The sequence below is a fragment of the Canis lupus genome, chromosome 11, assembly GCF_048164855.1.
Source record: "Canis lupus baileyi chromosome 11, mCanLup2.hap1, whole genome shotgun sequence".
Taxonomy (NCBI): domain Eukaryota; kingdom Metazoa; phylum Chordata; class Mammalia; order Carnivora; family Canidae; genus Canis; species Canis lupus.
Genome location: NC_132848.1, coordinates 7,634,212 through 7,654,379, shown reverse-complemented (window position 1 = coordinate 7,654,379; position 20,168 = coordinate 7,634,212). Strand labels below are relative to the sequence as shown.

At 31.9% G+C, this 20,168-nt stretch overlaps 1 protein-coding gene and 1 long non-coding RNA gene across 16 annotated transcripts in view; one reads left to right on the top strand and one right to left on the bottom strand.

Moving 5' to 3' along the window:
* LOC140642452 (uncharacterized) overlaps positions 1-4,437 on the top strand; it is a 74,678-nt gene extending 70,241 nt beyond the window's left edge. For 2 of the 3 annotated variants that reach the window (XR_012038876.1, XR_012038877.1), the window contains one exon: positions 3,645-4,437. This is a non-coding gene — a long non-coding RNA (uncharacterized lncRNA). Of the gene's footprint in view, positions 1-2,669; positions 2,732-3,644 lie in introns of all 3 variants that reach the window. The other variant, XR_012038875.1, reaches the window with a different exon arrangement.
* USP15 (ubiquitin specific peptidase 15) overlaps positions 1-20,168 on the bottom strand; it is a 122,955-nt gene that overhangs the window by 34,109 nt on the left and 68,678 nt on the right. For 5 of the 13 annotated variants that reach the window (XR_012038869.1, XR_012038870.1, XM_072843048.1 and 2 more), the window contains exons 7-8: positions 14,326-14,412; positions 8,200-8,344 (exon numbers count right to left, since the gene is read on the bottom strand). Coding sequence is in view for 8 of the 13 variants with exons in the window: in XM_072843048.1 (XP_072699149.1) it covers positions 8,200-8,344; positions 14,326-14,412 (232 nt within the window). In the remaining 5 variants the exon portion in view is untranslated. Of the gene's footprint in view, positions 1-3,696; positions 3,797-8,199; positions 8,345-8,579; positions 8,784-14,325; positions 14,413-20,168 lie in introns of those variants that run through there. The other 8 variants (XR_012038872.1, XR_012038871.1, XM_072843050.1 and 5 more) reach the window with 6 other exon arrangements.

Here is a 20,168-nt window from a genome sequence, read left to right as displayed (position 1 = left end):
ATCATACTTATCATGATTTACTTAATGTTTATCTTCTCTACTAGACTATGCTCTGAGGAAACATATACTGTTTTGTTCACAATACTAGAATTATTATTGCCTATAAGTGAAAGGAACTTAGGCCCTCAATAACTATGTGCTGAGTAAATGAACAGACTTCATAAGTATATTTGATTAAAAAAATTATCTAGCTTGACTGCCTATAGTATTCTGAGGATAATGCTCTGAATAACTTCACGCTTTTGAAAATCAACTCCATCATCAAAGCAAGAGAAATATCTATTGGTGATATTAAGGAAAAGGAACGTAATTCCAAAAGGAGTTCCATCTTGTATTAAGGGGGACATATCTTTGACATAAACATAAAAAATTTTTAATGGTTGTAAATGCAACCAGTAATGTAAATCTGTATATACTTAATGCCACTGAACTGTACAATTAATAATGATTAAAATAGTAAATTTTATGTATATTTGACCACAATAAAACATTTTTATGCATTTCTTACAAGTTGATTAGCATAATTTTAAAGGATGTATTATCTCAGAATGTTTTGAATAGTACCATAGTTTTAACTCTTTTATTAACTTGTCCTGGTGAATGACAAGTCACTTAAACTTTCCCTGCCTTAATTTTCTCATCAGTGAAATAAAGGTATCTTAATGCCCTAAATGACAGACCTCTGTGAAGAGGAAATTAAAAATGTGGCAATGATATGAAAAACCTTCACTATGAAAGAAAGGTACTATTGTTCTCAGAGGCTGCAGGTTTATTACCGGGCTGTTAATTTTTTAATATGAGTTTATAAGAATTAGTAATTTATTTTAAATATTATTAATTAAGCAATGGTTTTCAGTACCAACTCACTGACCTTCTCCCTACCCAGTAGAGCATAGTTTACAAATCACTGTAAGATCTGACTGATAATACTTAGCAATTAGTTTCCATAAATATAATATTAAAAGAATATTGAACTAAAGCAATTATTTGCAAAGGAGAACATTAATGAAGATGTGCATGAGCAGTAAGCATAATTACAAACTGTTTCTACTCACAAACCAAAATAGAAAGGGGATTTTTTTTTTTTAAGATTTTATTTTATTTATTTATTCATGAGAGACACAGGGAGAGAGAGAAAGGCAGAGACACAGGCAGAGGGAGAAGCAGGCTCCATGCAAGGAGCCCGACATGGGACTCGATCCTGGGACTCCAGGATCACACCCCGGGCTGAAAGTGGCACTAAACCGCTGAGCCACCGGGGCTGCCCTAGAAAGGGGATTTTAAGGTAAATGACATTAAAAGAAAAAAGTTCAATAGATTAGGAACTTTTTAGTAATAAATACAGCACAGCCTCAGTTGACCAGAATTTAAATGTATACATTAAAACACATAGATAAAAGACAAAACAAGCCTTTAAGAGGGATTTAGTGTGCCTTTCCTTTTTTTAAAGCTTCTATCAGTATAATATCCCCTATTTCCTCGTGATACTATTCAGTAAAGCAATTTATAATTTGAAATACGAGCCTAATACATTTTAGAATCTTCTAATTATAAAGTACTGAATGATATTAGTATATATTTAATAAAGGAAGAAATAGATCTTAGAAAACAGTTTGACATCAAGAAAATAAATTTTAATTTTTAGAGGATAAAAGTAAATTTGGAACCACTTTCCAAGTTTTTTTTTTTTTTTTTTTTGAGCAGAGCAAATTTGTAGCTATCATTATAAACTACAGACTGACATTTCTTACATTTTCCTTTAATTACAAATGAACATCCTTTCAACAATTATTAAAATCAATACAAGAGGGGATCCTGGCTGGCTCAGTGGGTGGAACATGTGACTCTTGATTTTGGGACTATGAGTTTGAGACCCTTGTTGGGTGTAGAGATTACTTAAAATTAAAAAAAAAAAATCTTAAAAAAAATCAATACAAGATATTTTGGCCTAATTATGTTAACTGCTGTTATAAGATTCGTGATCACTGTAAGTAATCCAATCTAATGAGTATATGTAAATGGGTTTTGACCAGCCAGAGTAATATAAAAACAATTCTGTCAAGTGTAATTATATACAACTAACTCCTCTTTTTTTTTTTTTTTTAAAGATTTTATTTATTCATGAGAAACAGAGAGAGAGAGGAAGAGGCAGAGGCAGAGGGAGAAGCAGGTTCCATGCAGGGACTCGATCCCAGGACCCGGGATCATGAGCTGAGCCAAAGGCAGATGCTTTACCGCTGAGCACCCAGGCATTCCTACAACTAACTCCTTGAAATAATCCCTGTATCTCTATCTAATCTATACTCATATCATTCCCTATTACAGAATTAGGGGCAGATAAACATTTAAGTCTATACTAATTCAGAAATAGAGTCATTAAACCTAGAGAAATTATATGTTCAGAAAATGTGAAGGACAGACAAGATTATTCCCCTTCAGTATCTAAAGTTAAGAAAGGCATGTTTTCATGACAAGAAATCGCTATTAGCAAAGTTACTCAGGTACAAGTCATGCTTTTAGAGATACCTTTTCTCCCCCAGTAATGAAAACTATGTTCTTAGAGAACTCTATTTATACTCTTCCCCGAAATAATATGCCTGAGAATTCTGGTTCTCCTTTCCCAGCCCCTCCTTCTTTCTAAAAGAAGGAATACTTCTCTCTTACTCTAGAGTTCAAAGAGAAAAGTAAAAACATTGGTATCGTGTTGAGAAAGTGAATGGTTCTAACACAGGTATGTCATTTCCATTTCTTTACTTTTATCAAAATGGAAAGAAGACCCAATTCAGTTGTCATTTAACAGATGATTAAACATATTTTTGATGATAGTGCCATGCAATTTTTGGCACATAATATGGGAGGAAATCAAGAAAGTGAGTTTAATTTCCTGGATTAGATGTAAAGTACAAGCATAGAGAATATGGTTAATAATTTTGTAATAACTTTGTATGGTGACAGAATAAGACGACATCTATCATGGTGATCATTTTGTAATGTACAAAGAGTATCAAATCACTATATGGTACACATGAAACTAATACAATATTCTATGTCATAATAATTTTTAAGAAGTCTGCCATAAGAAGAAGTATTTGAACTATTAGCTATATTCTCAGTTTATCAGAAGTCATTTAAGATCTTTAACTGTAAAATTCTTATGTGTCAGGGGTTAAATGATTTTTTTTTTTTGACGAAAGCTATTTTCATTCATTGACTACAAATTTGGTTAATTTGAATAAAATTAGCTTCATGTTAATCTGGACTTCTAAGAACTAGTGTTCCAATAAATGCAAAGAGAATGTCTCAGGATGACAATAAAACAGCATTATATTTAATCATATGCAAAGCTATAAAGTACAACATAGAAATAACTGCTTCAGTAATGACTTTTCCACTGTTTTACAATATAAGAATCTAATTTCTTCCAAAAAAATGTTATTTCTGTGTAGTATTATTCACTTTTAAGTTTTTTAAAAAAGTTTTAAGCCATTCTTCTGAATTTACTGAATAGATTATTTTCCTAATCCAACAGATCATAAAAAAAGTTGACTTTAAAAATGCTTGGAATCCCAACTGATTTTACACCTAATGACAGGAATAATCAACAGACTCTTCATTACTTTCATTCTTTTTCTATGACTTCCTAGAGTAAGAAGCCCTAGTACTTCCAAGTAAAGAGTTTGAAAACAACCATCTTACGCCATGCTGCTTTCCAGTGGAAAAGACCATATCACTCCCTTGCTTCAAATCCATCTGCAGAGTTGCTTCTTCCAGGAAGCCAATCATGAGCCTCCTAGGCCTTGACAATGAAAAAGACAAGGGTTGGAGTGCTCCTCAATCTACTGAACTGATGCTAATTAAAATTACCTCCAATAATGCAAAATTTTAAAACTAGACATTCTCTCAAAAATTTAGGGCATTAGAAAACTATTTTGTTAACTTATTTTTACCACTAGACCATGGTGTATGCCTGCAATCATAACTACGCAGGAGGCTGAGGCCAGGGATAACGTGAAATCAAGAATTTTGAATTTTCCAAAGACTGAATTTGCACATACAGTTCTACATTATTATATTCCTTGCCTACTACTTTGCCTAGGGAGAGTTAAACTAACCAGTTAAAAAATGGAGATGCTAAATACCGTTACTGCAATACTACGTGAAAAAGAATTAAAAATACAATTAATTCCTTCTTCATTCACTAGGTTCAATCCAAGTGAAAGGAGACTTGTAGGAAAGGATAAAAAATACAAGGATTATCAAAAGTAGACTCTTTCCAGTTACTCTGCTTAGCTCCTTGAATTGAAACAAAACAAATACAAAAAAAGACAAAATATCAATCTACTGCCTATTCATTTATGATGTGCTAATGCTAGTCATTATCCTAAGAGTTCTATATTTATATTGTTTGACTCATTTAATCCCCATGAAATTCCTAAGATACAGGTCCTATTATTTTCCTCGTCTGATGAGAAAAATGAATTGTGGAAATAACTTATATAGGGTAACATAGTTAATAAATAAGAGAGACATGCTTTTAATCCAGGCAGTATAACTTCATAACCTGTGTTACTAATTTTTTTAAAAGATTTTATTTATTTATTCATGAGAGACACACTGAGAGAGAGAGAGGGAGAAACACAAGCAGAGGGAGAAGCAGGCTCCATGCAGGGAGCCCGATGTGGGACTCGATCCTGGGTCTCCAGGATCACAACCTTGGCGGAAGGCGGTGCTAAACCGCTGAGCCACCCGGGCTGCCCTGTGTTATTAATTTTTAATGTGTTCTTTTCTTTCTTCTTGCTATACTATAGTTTTCAGACTGTTCCTTAGAGTCCTGGGATCCCATGAGAATGCTTCTGGGGCCATTAAGGAAAGTAAGAGAAAGCAGATGGGACTTTAAACCCTTTATCCAACCAAAGCAACTTCACTACATCTGTTAAATATTGAGGATAAAATTAAACTTTTTATAGTAATAATTTTTTAAAAAGTCTTTCATATTAAAAGGCAAAAATATGAAAATCACAGTATCTAAACTATAATCTTCATGAGGTCAGGATCTATGTACAGAAGTACCTTATGTTTCATATTCAATAATAACTTGATAAAATCATAAGGCAGTACTAATCTCAAAAATATGTAATATTCATACCATTACTGAGAAAATCTTGCATATAAATATAATTAAATAATAACATTAATACACAACCAGCTTGGTGCCACTTGGTTTTTAATCAAAAGCAATCAAAAGATTTCTTTACCTCAAGGCTCTTGATGGGTTAGTAAGCATAATCCATTCTCATATACAAAAAAAGAGGTATGCTTTTCACATATTTTTTTTAGCTATATCAATAATCATACTGCCTGAGGTGCTAAAATATCTATGTATTTTTTAGGATTATTGAATATAAGAAATTACACTGAAATTCAAATTATCAGTAGAAATACTATAATGTTTTCTGAAGTTCATGAATTGTCTTCAATTTCACAGAAGTTATAAGGAAACTTGAAAAAAAAAGGATAATTGAGGAAACTATCTAGAAAACTTACTTAAAAAAATCTAGTCTATTAGTTATATTTTAACCCCTTTCATCTGTGGGCCTACAACTTACATGCATGTTCATAAAACAGAGATAAAGGCTACCGACATAATTTTGTATTCCCTTTAATGGTGAGTTTTCAGCTTGAGGGTGAACATCTAAATCAATCAAAAATCATAGAAGCTTTAAGAAAATAAAACTGAAGTATTAGCTTTTCTAATTGTGGATTAGAATGAAAAGAAGTAGCAAAAATAAAAACTCATTTTTTTTTCTCTTGCCCAAACTGAAAGGAGAGTTTTATTTTACAGAAAGTATAGTCTCCAGCCAAGACACAGACATGAAATATTATCCAGTGCTTAAAATTTAAACATCCCTGAATTTTCATCAAAAATTTTTCTTACTTTATGATTATTACCAGAAAGTAACAAACTATCACACTAACAAACCTCACCCTCATGGCTCTAATTTCAGTTGAAATGAAATATGTGAAGGTGATATATATTGAGAGGGTCAGCATTAGATCTACCAATTTATTGTACTAACACTGATTTCAAGTGAGGCAAAAACTAATAGAATGAAGTTTCTGATACCTTAAACATATATAAGAAAGTTCAACAAACGCCAAATCTAGCTCAAGTAAATGATTAGAAGATTTAATTTTAATACTCATTTTAAAGAAATTATAGTTAACCATCTGGAGACAAAACACTAAATAAGACTGTATCAGAGGCATAGGAAACTAGAACATAATAATCCCTTAGAAGGAATTCAGTTTGAGTGAAAGCCAGAGCCACTTCTGAATGATTAGCATGAACACTAACTCCTGTTCTTTCTGACAGACTCAAATCTTTAATGCCTATGTTGTTATTTTCTTAATCCTTATAAGAAAGTACCAAGATTGATTTTAGATTAAAAAGTAAAAACTTCTCAAGCTTTATCAAGTGTCTAGAACCAAAATAATTTTGGCAGTGTCAAGATAGGAGTTATCTAAAAATTAATATGACTTGATGATACAAGAAGACAGTTTTCTGCTATAATGTAACCATTTATATAAAACATTTTCCAGAGATGGTACTAAAGATGATTTTCAGTGGTTAGATAGAATAGTCCAACAGACATCCAAATAAAATTACAATTGTTTGGCCTGTTCCTATCTCTGAAAGCTCAGCACTCACACAGCTTATTATCTAAATAGTTGGCAGAGTAATAATATGTTTTGGCTTGCTCTTCTCAGAGGAGTTCCTTTTCTCTTCTCCCAGAAAAATAAAGATTAAAAATTTAAATGTTTATTTAACCTGCACTAGGATCCTAGAAAAAAATAATTTTAAATAAAATAATTCATATTAAAGCATAAGTAACACTAGTGTGATTAAAGTTTTAAAGAAGAGTTTATCAACCCTATACTGTATCTGCTTAAGTGGAAAGACTATTTTCTGAGTGGCTCAACTCTAAACCAAGAAATCAGAAATTAAGTAATTATGTCCCCATTTTTAAAAGATTGCCAATTCCTGGTCTAGACAATTATGACAAATTCTGATTTTCCAAGAATACTGTAAAGACAATGGTTAATTTAGGAGACAAAGAGATTAATGCCTTGTGCAAAAGGAATTACTTAGAATCTTGGATGGTGAAGAGTCCAATACTATTCTTAGATAGTGAAAAAAGACTTGTTATAATGTCCTTAATTAAGGCATACTCTGTATTTAATCTATTATCTTTGGAAGATGCCTCCTGGGCATAGGAAACTCAGTATTAAAATATGAATAAAGAACAGAAAATTACAGATTTAAAGTAATATTTTAGAATTTGCAAAAAATCAAAAACCCTCCAAAACAAAAGGACCAAAACAACAACAAAAAAAGGTTAAAACTGAAATATCAAAAATAGTATATCATTATTTTGGGCTTTCTGAAATGCAGAATTTTATTTATAAAAGGGAAATGAAATAACCATCTCTAATTTTATAAATAGTGACAGTGATATTAAAAAAAAATACGGATCTCATTACTTCAAAGTCAATCAAAGACATATTCAACAAGCTAGAAGAGGGTATAGATAGAGTAGAAAGAAAAGGGAAGCTCCATGGAGAAAGAAAGGGAAAAAAGGGGCAGTGATCAATTATATCCCCAAATTAAAAAGATCTTAAAGAGAAAGTGAATTGTTAAAATATGTATGCAAAAAGGAAGTTTATAAAATTTTCTCAATTAAAAAAAATCTTAATTTCTCACTAGGGTTAAAAAAGAAGATAAAATAAATTTATTTAGAGTTAGAAAACCAATGACCATAAAAGATTTATTCTCTAACATTCCGATCAATGTCCAAAAAAAACATGACACTTCTACTGAAAATATAAAGGAGAGATCTCACTTGGTTTCTTTTTCTTTTCAGAGAGCCTAGGTTTTCTGTTTGAAATTATGTTTTTGTGTGACATGATAGTTAATCTTCTACCATGTGGTAATCAATCATATGCTGCCTAATTGAGGAACATGATAATGATATTCTGTTAGCACTAGAATGAATGAATCAAACATGCATGTTTACATCTTCCATGAAAATATAAACTCTCAAAACATATATAATACTCATGTTCTGATATGTAAAACTCTACTTTTCTTTTATTGCTGATTTCCATGAAACATAGGAGTTTCACTTTGGAAAGACCTACCTGAATAGCTGAGTTCATGAAACACGTATTTCCCAAGTTACTTAGGCCACAGAGGCCTGGCTGTTCATTGTTTCTGCCAGGTTCTGAATAATCATAGTTCTTATAAGCAGTATATGATGGGAGACAATAATTTGAGTTTTTCACACTGGAAGAAAACAAAGAATATTTTTCATAATGCAGCTAATTATTACAATACAGTTCTATGAACAGAGTACTTCAAACCTATTTGAGATAGGTGGTCAGTCATTAAACTTTATTTAAAAAATTAACTTGTACTTTTAAAGACATAAACCTAAATTAAAATAGCCCCTTTAATTAAGATACTGCTTATCCATTTAGCAAAATCACTGCATACATATGCCACACCAACCAATACAAACCACTATTATATCTTTCTACCCTTGATTAGCTGGAGCAACTCCACAGCTTGCTCCATTCTTCATTGCTCCATCAAATTTAAGACATTCAGATTTTAAACACCACCCGCAGCAATAAATCATCTCATTTATGTCCCGTTCACATCCTGCTACTGTAATGCAACGAGAACAGTAGAAACGGGAGGAGTTGTACTTTAGGTACAGGTAAGAACAGAGATTTCCAAGGCCTCTGTGACATCACTGGTCTGATGCATTGAAGATTCTATTTATAGTTTCCACGCTAGACCAGCAAAATCTAGTATTCAAATGCAGAAAAAAGTCCGGGGTTATCAGGGCTGCAAAAATGAAATGATTCTAAGCAATACACTCCAGTATTTGCCCTTTCCTTCTTTTAGTTTGTTACAATAATGTAGTTTATTTACCCTAGATGAATATAACCTTAGGATAATTTGGACTATCAGCATAATAAATATTAATCTTAAAAAAAGCTATATAATCTTCAGCCTTAGAGAATCGGAGTAATTTTAGAAAGATGTAAAGTCAATCAGTAAGTTAAATTGTCCCACTTTCTTTTTACATGTGATAAAAAAATAATTTTGTGGAAAAGGATGGATTCTCCCTTCATTTTTAATAGGTTATCTTATAAAATATTTACAATGGACACTTCAGATATAATTCAAAAGCATACCATTTCGAAACAAAAAAAAAGTCACCAAAAAAAAAAAAAAAAGTCACCATTTTTTTTTTCCTTTTTTAAATTCATTAGAAAAAACCTGAACGAGAATCAAGGTCAAACTTAAAATCAAATCATGATTCAAATAAAAGAATATAATGTTATAAATAAACATGATGAATCAGTAACCCTGATAATTTCAACTGGCTACAATTTATTCCTGGTATTCTTTTTTAAAAGTAATTTTTACTTTTAATTTCCAATACTTTCTATTGTAGCTTCTAGACTTTCCCTTTATAACAGTTTAAGTGAACTGCTTACTGCCTGTTGTAACAAAGCCTTTAGTAAACACACACACACATATCCCCCAACAAGCTACGCAGGTAAAACAAAGCTACCTCAACTCAAACTACACACACAATGCTAACCTACTAATATTTTTACACTTTTAAGAACATACTCCCCCCTCAAAAAAAGACCAGTTTCCAGACTCAAAAAAGCAAAACATCCTGATACTTAAAAAAAGAAAAGAAATGAAAAACAGGAGAGTCCAAAGAAATGCAATCTTGATCAATTCAAGAATTTCCAGACTTTTCACTATATTTACTTGTCTTAAAAAAAAAAGAAGTATAAAATAAAAAATAGAATTCAGCATCTTTTGTTTTGGCATATCACTAACTTTATGATTCATATTTTATATTCCCAGTAACTAATAAAGTGCAAGAAGACACTTATTAGCAATTCAATATATGTTCACTCAGTGATTAATAACTAGATTCTTAAAAAAAATAACTAGATTCTTGAATCTTAACCTTGAGGACATGTAACAAATAGCTAAATGCTGTTTATCCTTTATTCCTGTAAGAAGTGCTAAAAATCAAAGTCTCTACATACAAAAATGAAAGGTCTATATTTTCTACACATTCTACATGTTCAAAAACACCCCACACATATCCCGGATATAAAATTGAAATAAAATTTGAGAGAATACACAGGGAAAGCATGCTCAAATACATGCTCATGCCTAGACACACATACACATGCACACACACACAAGTGAAAAGACTAAAAAAGCACATTTACATGCTTATTCTTTAGGTATATATTCAGGTAATCTGTCTCTGCCACAAGTAACACAAATAAATGGATGCTGGAAGGTCTCCTCTTTCTTAGTGGGAAAAGGATGGAATTTGCCGGGATAGGAATATTTATTTACTGAGAAATCAACAAAAACTTCCTTGCCAAAGCCGTTTGTCTTTTAAAATTTTAATCTTAAAGGATATCTACATTTCAGTTTAAGTGACAAAGCATAAGCCTTGCCCAAAGACTCAGTCTAGATGTTCAATGATAATAATGAAAACTGATAAAATATTTTAATACTACATTGATTGGCCACTTACAACCCACATAATGTGCTTCCTAAATCAAATATTAAAGTAAGTAATGGAAAATACCCAAACCAGCAGTTCTTGAAGGCTTCAACAAAGTACATGGAAACCTAGATCTATGACTACTTTTTTCCTAGTCCTTATCCTCTATGGCTGTGCTATTTTGCAAAAATAAAGAAGTCTGACTGTAATCCTAATGAGAATTTTAGTATTATACTACATTAATTCTGTATTATATATAAATCTATCACTCTAAATGAAGATACATTGAAAAACGTAACTTATTTTTTGGTAAAAGTGAGCCCTTATCCTTCTATAGACATTTCAGATTGTCTTTTCAATTAGCACTTACATTTGACATTATAAGTATTATAAATCTATAATTCAATCTTTGTAACTATGATTATGTTCATTTCGCAGTTAATGAATGACGCTTTCAGCAAGTAATTTGTAAAGAGCCATATGGTTGGCTAGCTCTGGCAGGCTTTTTTACAGTTTAATCTCTTACAGGGATCATTTCCATTTCAAATAAAAGAGCTTTAAATGAATTAACATAAAAATAGAAATGTGCTCTGATGTGGAATGCCAAGATTTGTGACAATACATACATTAAAAAGATTTTTTAAAGGCAGTGTTATATCAAAGCAAACATAGCCAAGACAGAAAAATGCACAGAAAGAAAGAAATTGGCACATATTAAAAATGAATTTAAATTACAATTGAGGCAAAAACAAATACTGTATAGACTAGCAGGTAAAATTACTACATCAAGGCAAACAACTGATTCTTCATAATATTAGTCTTTAATAAAAACTTTATTAAATTTATATGAAATAGTTCTAAGTATACTTTGTGTTACTATCTTTATGACTAATATCCTTATTTCTAGAACTGAGAACTTTTTATTTTACCAATGTATCAGTTTAATTCAAGTCTTGAATTTGTTGGCAACTTCATATAAACTTGTAAGTTATAACCTTATTTTAGCATATACTTTGGTAATTGTAGAAAAATTCCACGTAACATGAAGTTTCAAAAATGCACTTAATTTAAAAATTGTTACTATCCACTTTACATACTTTCAGTTAAAGAAACTATGTGATTTCCATACGAAGTCTTAAGCTCCTACTTATTTGTACAAGTTGAACGAAAAAAATAAATTTTATGAGAAATAATCTAATTATTATTGTATTAATTCAAACTCAAATTAATTCAAATTCAAAATAATTAAAATATTAATTCAAATTCAAGTAAAAAAAAACTTTCTATTTTACAAATGTTTAAATTTTGTGACTAAGAAAGGTAAGCTTTACTTTTAAAGCTTTACTTTTATCCATGGTGGTACTTCAGTAGCCATTTCCTATAAAAAATTTTCTAATATGAAAGGACTATTTTAGTGCCTAAAATAAACATAAATAGCTAAAAATATAATCCAGCCATAGAAGTAGAATCATTAAACATACTTCAAATTTAAGAAAATATTCCAATTCCTCTCAGTATCTTTTGCAGTCAGAGGTTTTAAGATCTGATCATACCATGATATTTTTACTAGACAAAAACAGAAACACACCAGACCACATATACTAATGTGAAGACTCCAGTCAAGAGGTCAAAATACAGTCTATGCTCAATACAGTCTACATACAATGTTAAAAAAAAAATCTCTCCAAAGAATAACTATAAATGCATTGTTATACCTGGAACTGAATTCTTTATAGTAAATGTGGGAGCATCTGCAATTGGTAGAAACACAAGAGTATTTTATCTCTTATGAAAAAATTATTTTTGATGAATTTAATCAAAAGATACCATATAAAATACAAACCAGATTATAGGAGTATTTCCTTTCACTTTTCTGCCTGGGGACATACATTTTTAAATAGAAAAGAATATACTACAATGCAATTTTGGATATTCGTAGTGTCTTTAATATTTCACTGTTACACTATAATGTAATTACGGTATACATGTTCTTTTATAAATTACTAAAATAAGAAAATTAATGTTTTAAATCTTCTTGATACATATGGCAAATTCTTTTCTAGAAGAGTTGGACTAATACTCCAACCACTCAAATGAAATCCTTGCAAGAGTAAGTATTGTTACTTAATATTTCCCAGTGACATTGAAGTGGAGAGAAGTGGAGTTTTTTTATGGTTTTAATTTACCCATCTCTAGTTAGTTGTGAATTTGAGTATTTAAAATGTTTATATATTTAATTATTTTGCTTTTATTGTCAGCTGTATCATTTACTCATTTTTCTACTTGCTTTAGAAAATTTCTCACTGATCTTTAGGACATTGATATATTAAGTATCTATTTGTGATTTGTGGCAAGTATTTTTTTCAATTTATTTGCCTTTTAATTTTCTTTTAATTTTTATATGCCTAACAATTAAAAAGTCAATATAATATAAAATTTTAAAGAGAAATTCTCAATAGTGATCCAATTTTCCGATCGTTTCCTGGATAATCTTTTCATTCTCCATTAGTCAACAATGTTATCTGATCACACTAAATTCTTTTGTATAAATGGCTGTTTCTGGACTGTCTTTTCTATTTCACTAATCTGTAGATGTATTCTTGGGTCACTACTATGCTGTTTGAACTCTTAAATCTTTACAACAGATTGCGATATTTAGTAGGATGAATACTTTTTCATTTTCCTTTCCAAAAATTATTTCAGTTAGTCTTATATATTTATAATCTAGATGTATATTAAAATAACTTTGTCAAGCCCTCTCCCCACCCCAGATATGAATTTTAAGGGAAGATTAATTAAACCTATAAATTCAATTAATGATGTTACTTTGAAAATTATTTCACAAATAGCCTTCGCTTTTTTCAAATTTACTCTTTGGGGAATCAGATGCCACTTATGAACTGGACAAGAAGTGCAAATATTTAACTACATACAGTTAACCTAAAAAAAATAAACCACAATGTAATGTATACATTCAAGAAATAGCAACAGGGTAATTGTCTTTAGATTAAGGTTCTTCCCATAATTTGGACTAATCACAAGTAATAAAAGCTTTCATTTTATCCTTTTCTATAAAATAAAAAGCCATGACAATTTTCAAGGTAATAAGCCCACATCAGACTGTAATAGAGATGCCCAAGTGATTTTTAACCTTTTTTCTTATGGCAAGATAGCATACACTTTCGTGTAACTTTCATAAATTCAAAGATACTGAATATTATTCATGATGGGGCAAAGGAATTACTTCTCTGACTGTTTTAAAGAAAAAATGATTGCCTTCTTGATAAATGTAAAAATTGATGTATGCTTTCCAGGTGAGAATCACTGATACATATTTTTTAAAAACACTACATATTGTAGGTGATTTTATGTCTAGTTCCCAAATGACATCTGAAATTTATACTCGTCCTAAAAAATTGAGTTCTAACAGACTTCTATATATATTTTCAATAATTAGTGTTTAAAAAGTAAAATTCTGAAACTACTTTATTTCTCTTTTAGTGAATTAATATCTTATGTATTAAATCAAGAAGTTTATAACTGTGCTTTCTTGTAAAGTTACTCCTAGAAGAACTGGTCAGTAATTTAAAAAAAAATCAATTTTAATGCATTAAGACTTTTATTCTAAGTTTTAGATACAAGAGATTTTTTGCAACCACAATAGGGCGATCAATTAAACAAAGAGTTTTTAAGATTCAGTGCTTACTTTCTGTTGTTGATGTTGTTATAATTATTTGATAGAGATGAAGGAGAGATCTTTGGTAAAGCTGAAAAATTGGATGCACCTGGGGACCTTTAAAAATATGAAAATGTTAAATTAGATAAAAAATGCTGAATTTTGAAATTAATTATGAAATAAAGAAAGAACAGATGACAATGTATGTAGTAAATGAATGCTGGAAAACAGATTCATGAGCAAATTCACTATATATCCTTTGCTTTTCTATTTCCTATGTATTTTTTTCATATAAAAATAATGGTACAAAAGGGAACTATTTTCAAAGGAAATTTATCAAACTAAATATACAATTTGGTATTTTATTATTTCTACAAATCTACTGACTCAATACATCCATTTCTGAGTTCAGATAACCACTTTAAATATTTTACAAATAATAATTACCTTCAACTGGTAGAACGAAAATATCAATTTTTTTAAGGAAGCGTGGAAAGGAAATCCAACTTGTATCTCAGTAGGAACCTACTTCTACACAACAGTGACACAGAGATCCAACGATTTACCAACTCTTTAAAATGTAAGGCAACAGGGATACAATAGCATAAAAGAATTCAAAACAAAATCCCGAGAAGTTATTTTTTGGCCAAAGTTATCTCTATAAAAACTGAAAAAAACAAACAAACATACATCTGACTATATATATTACACACCTCACTACTTCAGAATCTTTTTGGAGAAATCTCAATTACTAATGGCTTTTAATCAACCGATATGCTTTAAGGGCATGATTTATAATCAATTAAATACTTAAAGGTCTCTTAAAGATTTAATTTCCCTTGTAATTTTGTAAACAATTTTAATTTACTCGGCAACACCTAGCCCATGGGCTATAAAAATTGTCAGTCTAGCATCTCATTCATCATAAATTCTAAGTGAGGCCCAAAGTGGTTAGTTTTTAGTAATTATTTTCTTTAATCAAGTGCTAATGAACAATGAATTGGTAAATGGGCAGGAAAGTAAAATCCACAAAATCTGCCTGGTTTACAAATTTTAGATGATTTAGATTTCACCTAATCTATACACTTGCAATGCATTAAGCAGAATACATGGTGGGCAAAAAAATTTCTTACACATAAACATTTTTATTGAACTTTAAAAATTTTATATATTATGAAATCTTGGTAAAAATTTATTTTAAGAGTTTCTTTTTGTTGATACAAGTTGTATAAGGTAGATTATATTAAGTAAGACCTCTATTTAGATGCCTTTCTGACAGAAGACTTTACGAGATATTATTTCACTCTACTAAGTTCAAAACATAAAACACAATCAACCAACTTTTTAATATAAAACAATGTAGAGGACACATTTAAAAGGTTATCTTAATATTTTAAGGTACTAGTTTTTAAATATTAATAAAAATATAGAAGTATCCTGGCATTTTTGCCTTCATGTTAAGAATGTTAAATTAGCAAAGAAAAAAGGGGCGCCCAAGGGGCACCCAGGTGGCTCAGCATTTGGGCATCTGCCTTCAGCCCAGGGCGTGATCCTGGAGACCCGGGATCGAGTCCTGCATCGGGCTCCCTGCATGGAGCCTGCTTCTCCACCCTCTTCCTATGTCTCTGCCTCTCTCTGTGTGTCTCTCATGAATAAATAAAATCTTTATTTTTTTAAGATTTATTTATTTATTCATGAGAGAGAGTGTGAGCGAGAGGCAGAGACTCAAGCAGAGGGAGAAGCAGGCTCCATGCAGGGAGCCTGACGTGGGACTCGATCCTGGGTCTCCAGTATCATGCCCTGGGCTGAAGGCAGATGCCCAACCGCTGAGCCACCCAGGCTGCCCCAAAATAAAATCCTAAAAAAAAAAAAAAAAAAAAAAATCCAAGTTTATTAGAGATTGAGTTACAATGAATTTAGGAGATTAATTTTTTAAAATGTGATCCACTTAACTAGAATTTAATTCACTTCAAATTTTCAGAAACAAATATATTGAAATGTCCTTTTGAATTTTACTTAAAGTCAATTTATGGGAATAAAGATTACTTTATCCAATAGAGTGGCTGAGGCACATATATTTTTCCTTCTCTGACCATTTGTGGTCTTTTTAGTACTCATTAGCAACCCTATCCAAGGATAGTATTACAAGTTTCTATGAAATTCACTGAAATACTCAAAGATTTTTTTTTTAATTTTTATTTATTTATGATAGTCACACACACACAGAGAGAGAGAGAGAGAGAGAGAGAGGCAGAGGGAGAAGCAGGCTCCATGCACCGGGAGCCCAACGTGGGATTCGATCCCGGATCTCCAGGATCGCGCCCTGGGCCAAAGGCAGGCGCCAAACCACTGCGCCACCCAGGGATCCCTACTCAAAGATTTATTAAATGACTACTATATGCCTTGCCCTTGGTAAGTACTAGGAATACAAGGACACAGTTCCTGCAACCTCAAATAGCTCACAATCTAGTGGGAGAAAATAACACATAAGCAAAATAACTATAAAACAGTGTAAGAGGGATCCCTGGGTGGCGCAGCGGTTTGGTGCCTGCCTTTGGCCCAGGGCGCGATCCTGGAGACCCGGGATTGAATCCCATGTCGGGCTCTCGGTGCATGGAGCCTGCTTCTCCCTCTGCCTATGTCCCTGCCTCTCTCTCTCTCTGTGACTGTCATAAATAAATAAAAATGTTTAAAAAAAAATTAAAAAAAAAAAAACAGTGTAAGAAGTCCTGTAACCAATTTTAAATTTATAACAAAATATAAAACTTTGTGGGTAGTTAACATGAGGCAATTTAAAATGATGCACAGAGTTGGAGAGGTAAGTGGAAACTCGAAGTGACAGTATTCCAGGTGGAAAGAACAGCACACACAAATGCTTGGGATTGTCGAAACTAAGAGGTGTTTAGGGAATTATCAATAAATTCAGTTTGGCTTAAAGAGCTGTAGGTGTGTAGTGATAGGTACAGAAGTTAATAAGGTAGGCATATAATAAAAGACCTTTTATGTTTTATGAAGGAATTTTATTAGATCTTATACCATTGTGCTGGGCATGTTGAAAGAGTTTAAAAGGGACTATCAGATTTGTACTCTAGAAAGGTAATTCTTGAGAAGGAGAAAGGAGATTGAGAGGTTCACTTAGGAGACCAGATTAATAAAATTAATAAAGACTGGGGCAAAGACCACAGAGTGGGCACAGGCAACATGAGTTGGATGTTTAAGAAATGGCTCTCAAAATATAGTCAGTGGACCCTTAGAGGGTCTCACGATTTTTTTTTTAAAGATTTTATTTATTTATTCATGTGAGACAGAGAGAAAGAGAGAGAGAGAGAGAGAGAGAGAGAGAGAGAGAGGCAGAGACACAGGCAGAGAGAGAAGTAGGCTCCATGAAGGGAACCCAACGTGGGAATCGATCCTGTTATTTGACCCTTTCATTGGATGGATATTTGCAATGATAGTGCAAAAACAATGGCGGGTAAAATTGCTGACACCTTAGCATGAGTTAAAGCAGCAGCACCAAATTAAAACTAGAATCATTGTATTCTTCATCACCTCCTTGCAGTGGAAAACAGTTTTACTTAAGAATATTCATGTTGAAAAGATAAAAAAATAATGATTTTATTAAATACACATTTAATATTATTTGACAAACTGGCAAGTCTCTATAGAGCACATCCATTCTATACTGAAGAAAATGACTGTCATGAGGAAAAAAGTCTGATGCAATTATTTCAACTTCAAGAGAAACTAGCTTCTCTTTTCACTGTGCCACTCTTTCACATAAAAGGCTATCGGACAGACATCTTCTCAAAAATAAATGAAGGGAGCCTGTAACTTCAGGGAAAAAACTTGAAAGTATTTGTTGTTGCCAATAACATTCAAGTGATCAACAAAAAACGGAATCCTGGAAAACCTGACTTTGCCACCGTGAAGCTTGATAGCTTTTCACTACTTAAAGACTTTCCTCGTAAGATTGGTGATGTTTTAACAAATGTGATTTAAAAATATTGTATGATGAATTATGTCAATATTTAGACTATCTGCATAACTCCATGAATCAGTATTTTCCAACTGCATCAAGTTACACATAACAAATTTTAACACAATAGTTTTATAAAAAGTTCATTGATGTAGTTTCAGATTCCACACTGCAATTACATTTTCATCATTAAGCCACCACTGGTCAAGTTCTGATGTGGTATTAATTATCTGCAAATACTTCTCTGTGTTCTAACTACATATCTGTGAGGCTGAGTTTTCTTTATATACTTCAATCCAAACAATATATCACAATAAACAATCTGAACAATATATCACAATAAACAAAAACAAATGAAAATTTAGCTATCTTCTGTTTAGTCAGATATTAAAGAAATTTCAAAATGTAAAACAGTTCTACTCTTTTCAGTACATCATTTTGTCTTAAAGGTTATTTTTCATAAAAATATTATTTATGTCAAAATAGAATGGTTTTAATATTGTTATTTATAACTAAATATGTAAAAGTTTGATTTCTAATCCACTTTTATAAAGTTCTTTGTGTCCTTAATAATTTTTAAGAATGTCTCACTCTCTATCTCAAGTAAGTTAACAAGTCTTTTTTTTTTTTTTTAACAAGTCTTTTTAAAAAATAACTTTAACAATGTAAAGGGGTACACCCAAGATCAATACATCTGAAAACTTCAGGCTTAGGAGGTAGCAACTGCAAGACTGCTAACTAATTAGATGAAAAGAATGAAGTTGAAGGAAGAACTCAAGATAGCTCTGAAACGATACCTGAAATAGGAAATAGGACATAGATATAGATTAGGTTGAGGGAATGGGAGAAGATAAGGTAAGATTTTAGTTGAATCTTACATGGCAAATCCTACATGACATTTAGAAAAAAATCCAGAATTCAGAAGAGAGTTCTGAGCTAGAAAAATAGTGGCATATTTCTGTCAGTTTGAGCTGAGGAAAAGAATTAGCATACAGTCCATCCACTGATTTTGAGAACGTATTATGGTATGAAAGGAGAAGTCATCAGATGGAAATTTGTGAAATATTAATGCATTTAAGTTGTAAGCAAAGCTGCTGCATGTAGGCAGCGAAGCTGTATACTGCCCAGTACCAAGGAGGGCCTTTCATATAGATTACAAATGTGGAAAATGCCCAAGAACTGTGCAGTACATAACCCAACAAGCAAATATGGCAGTCCTGGAGAGAAAGAGTACCAGCCAGCCAGAGAATTTGTTAGAGAAGTGAAAACAGTTCTTGAATCATGGATTTAAATCAAGAAAAAGTCTTTTTTTTAAATTTTTTTTAATTATTTATTTATTTATTTATGATAGTCACAGAGAGAGAGAGAGAGAGAGAGGCAGAGACACAGGCAGAGGGAGAAGCAGGCCCCATGCACCGGGAGCCCGACGTGGGATTCGATCCCGGGTCTCCAGGATCGCGCCCTGGGCCAAAGGCAGGCGCCAAACCGCTGCGCCACCCAGGGATCCCAAGAAAAATTCTTTAGGAGACAGTTAACAAAAAGAAGTATTAAAGGAAGGTCAAATAAACTGGGATACAAAAAGGTCAAATAAGGACTTTGTTAAATCCTGAATGGGTGGTAAGAAATAATAAGTACTGCCTTTTTAAAGTTGGCTGTCAAAAGGAAAAAAAAAAAAACCCTAAAGAATGATATTTGGAGGACATACGGGTTTTTTTGTTTTTGTTTTTGTTTTTGTTTTTAAAGACACGACTAGAGGGCACCTGGATGGCTCAGTGGTTGAGCATCTGCCTTTGGCTTAGGTCATTGTCCTGGGATTGTGGGCTCGAGTCCCACCAACATCAGGCTCCATCAGCCTACGTCTCTGTCTCTGTGTGTCTCTCATGAATAACATCTTTAA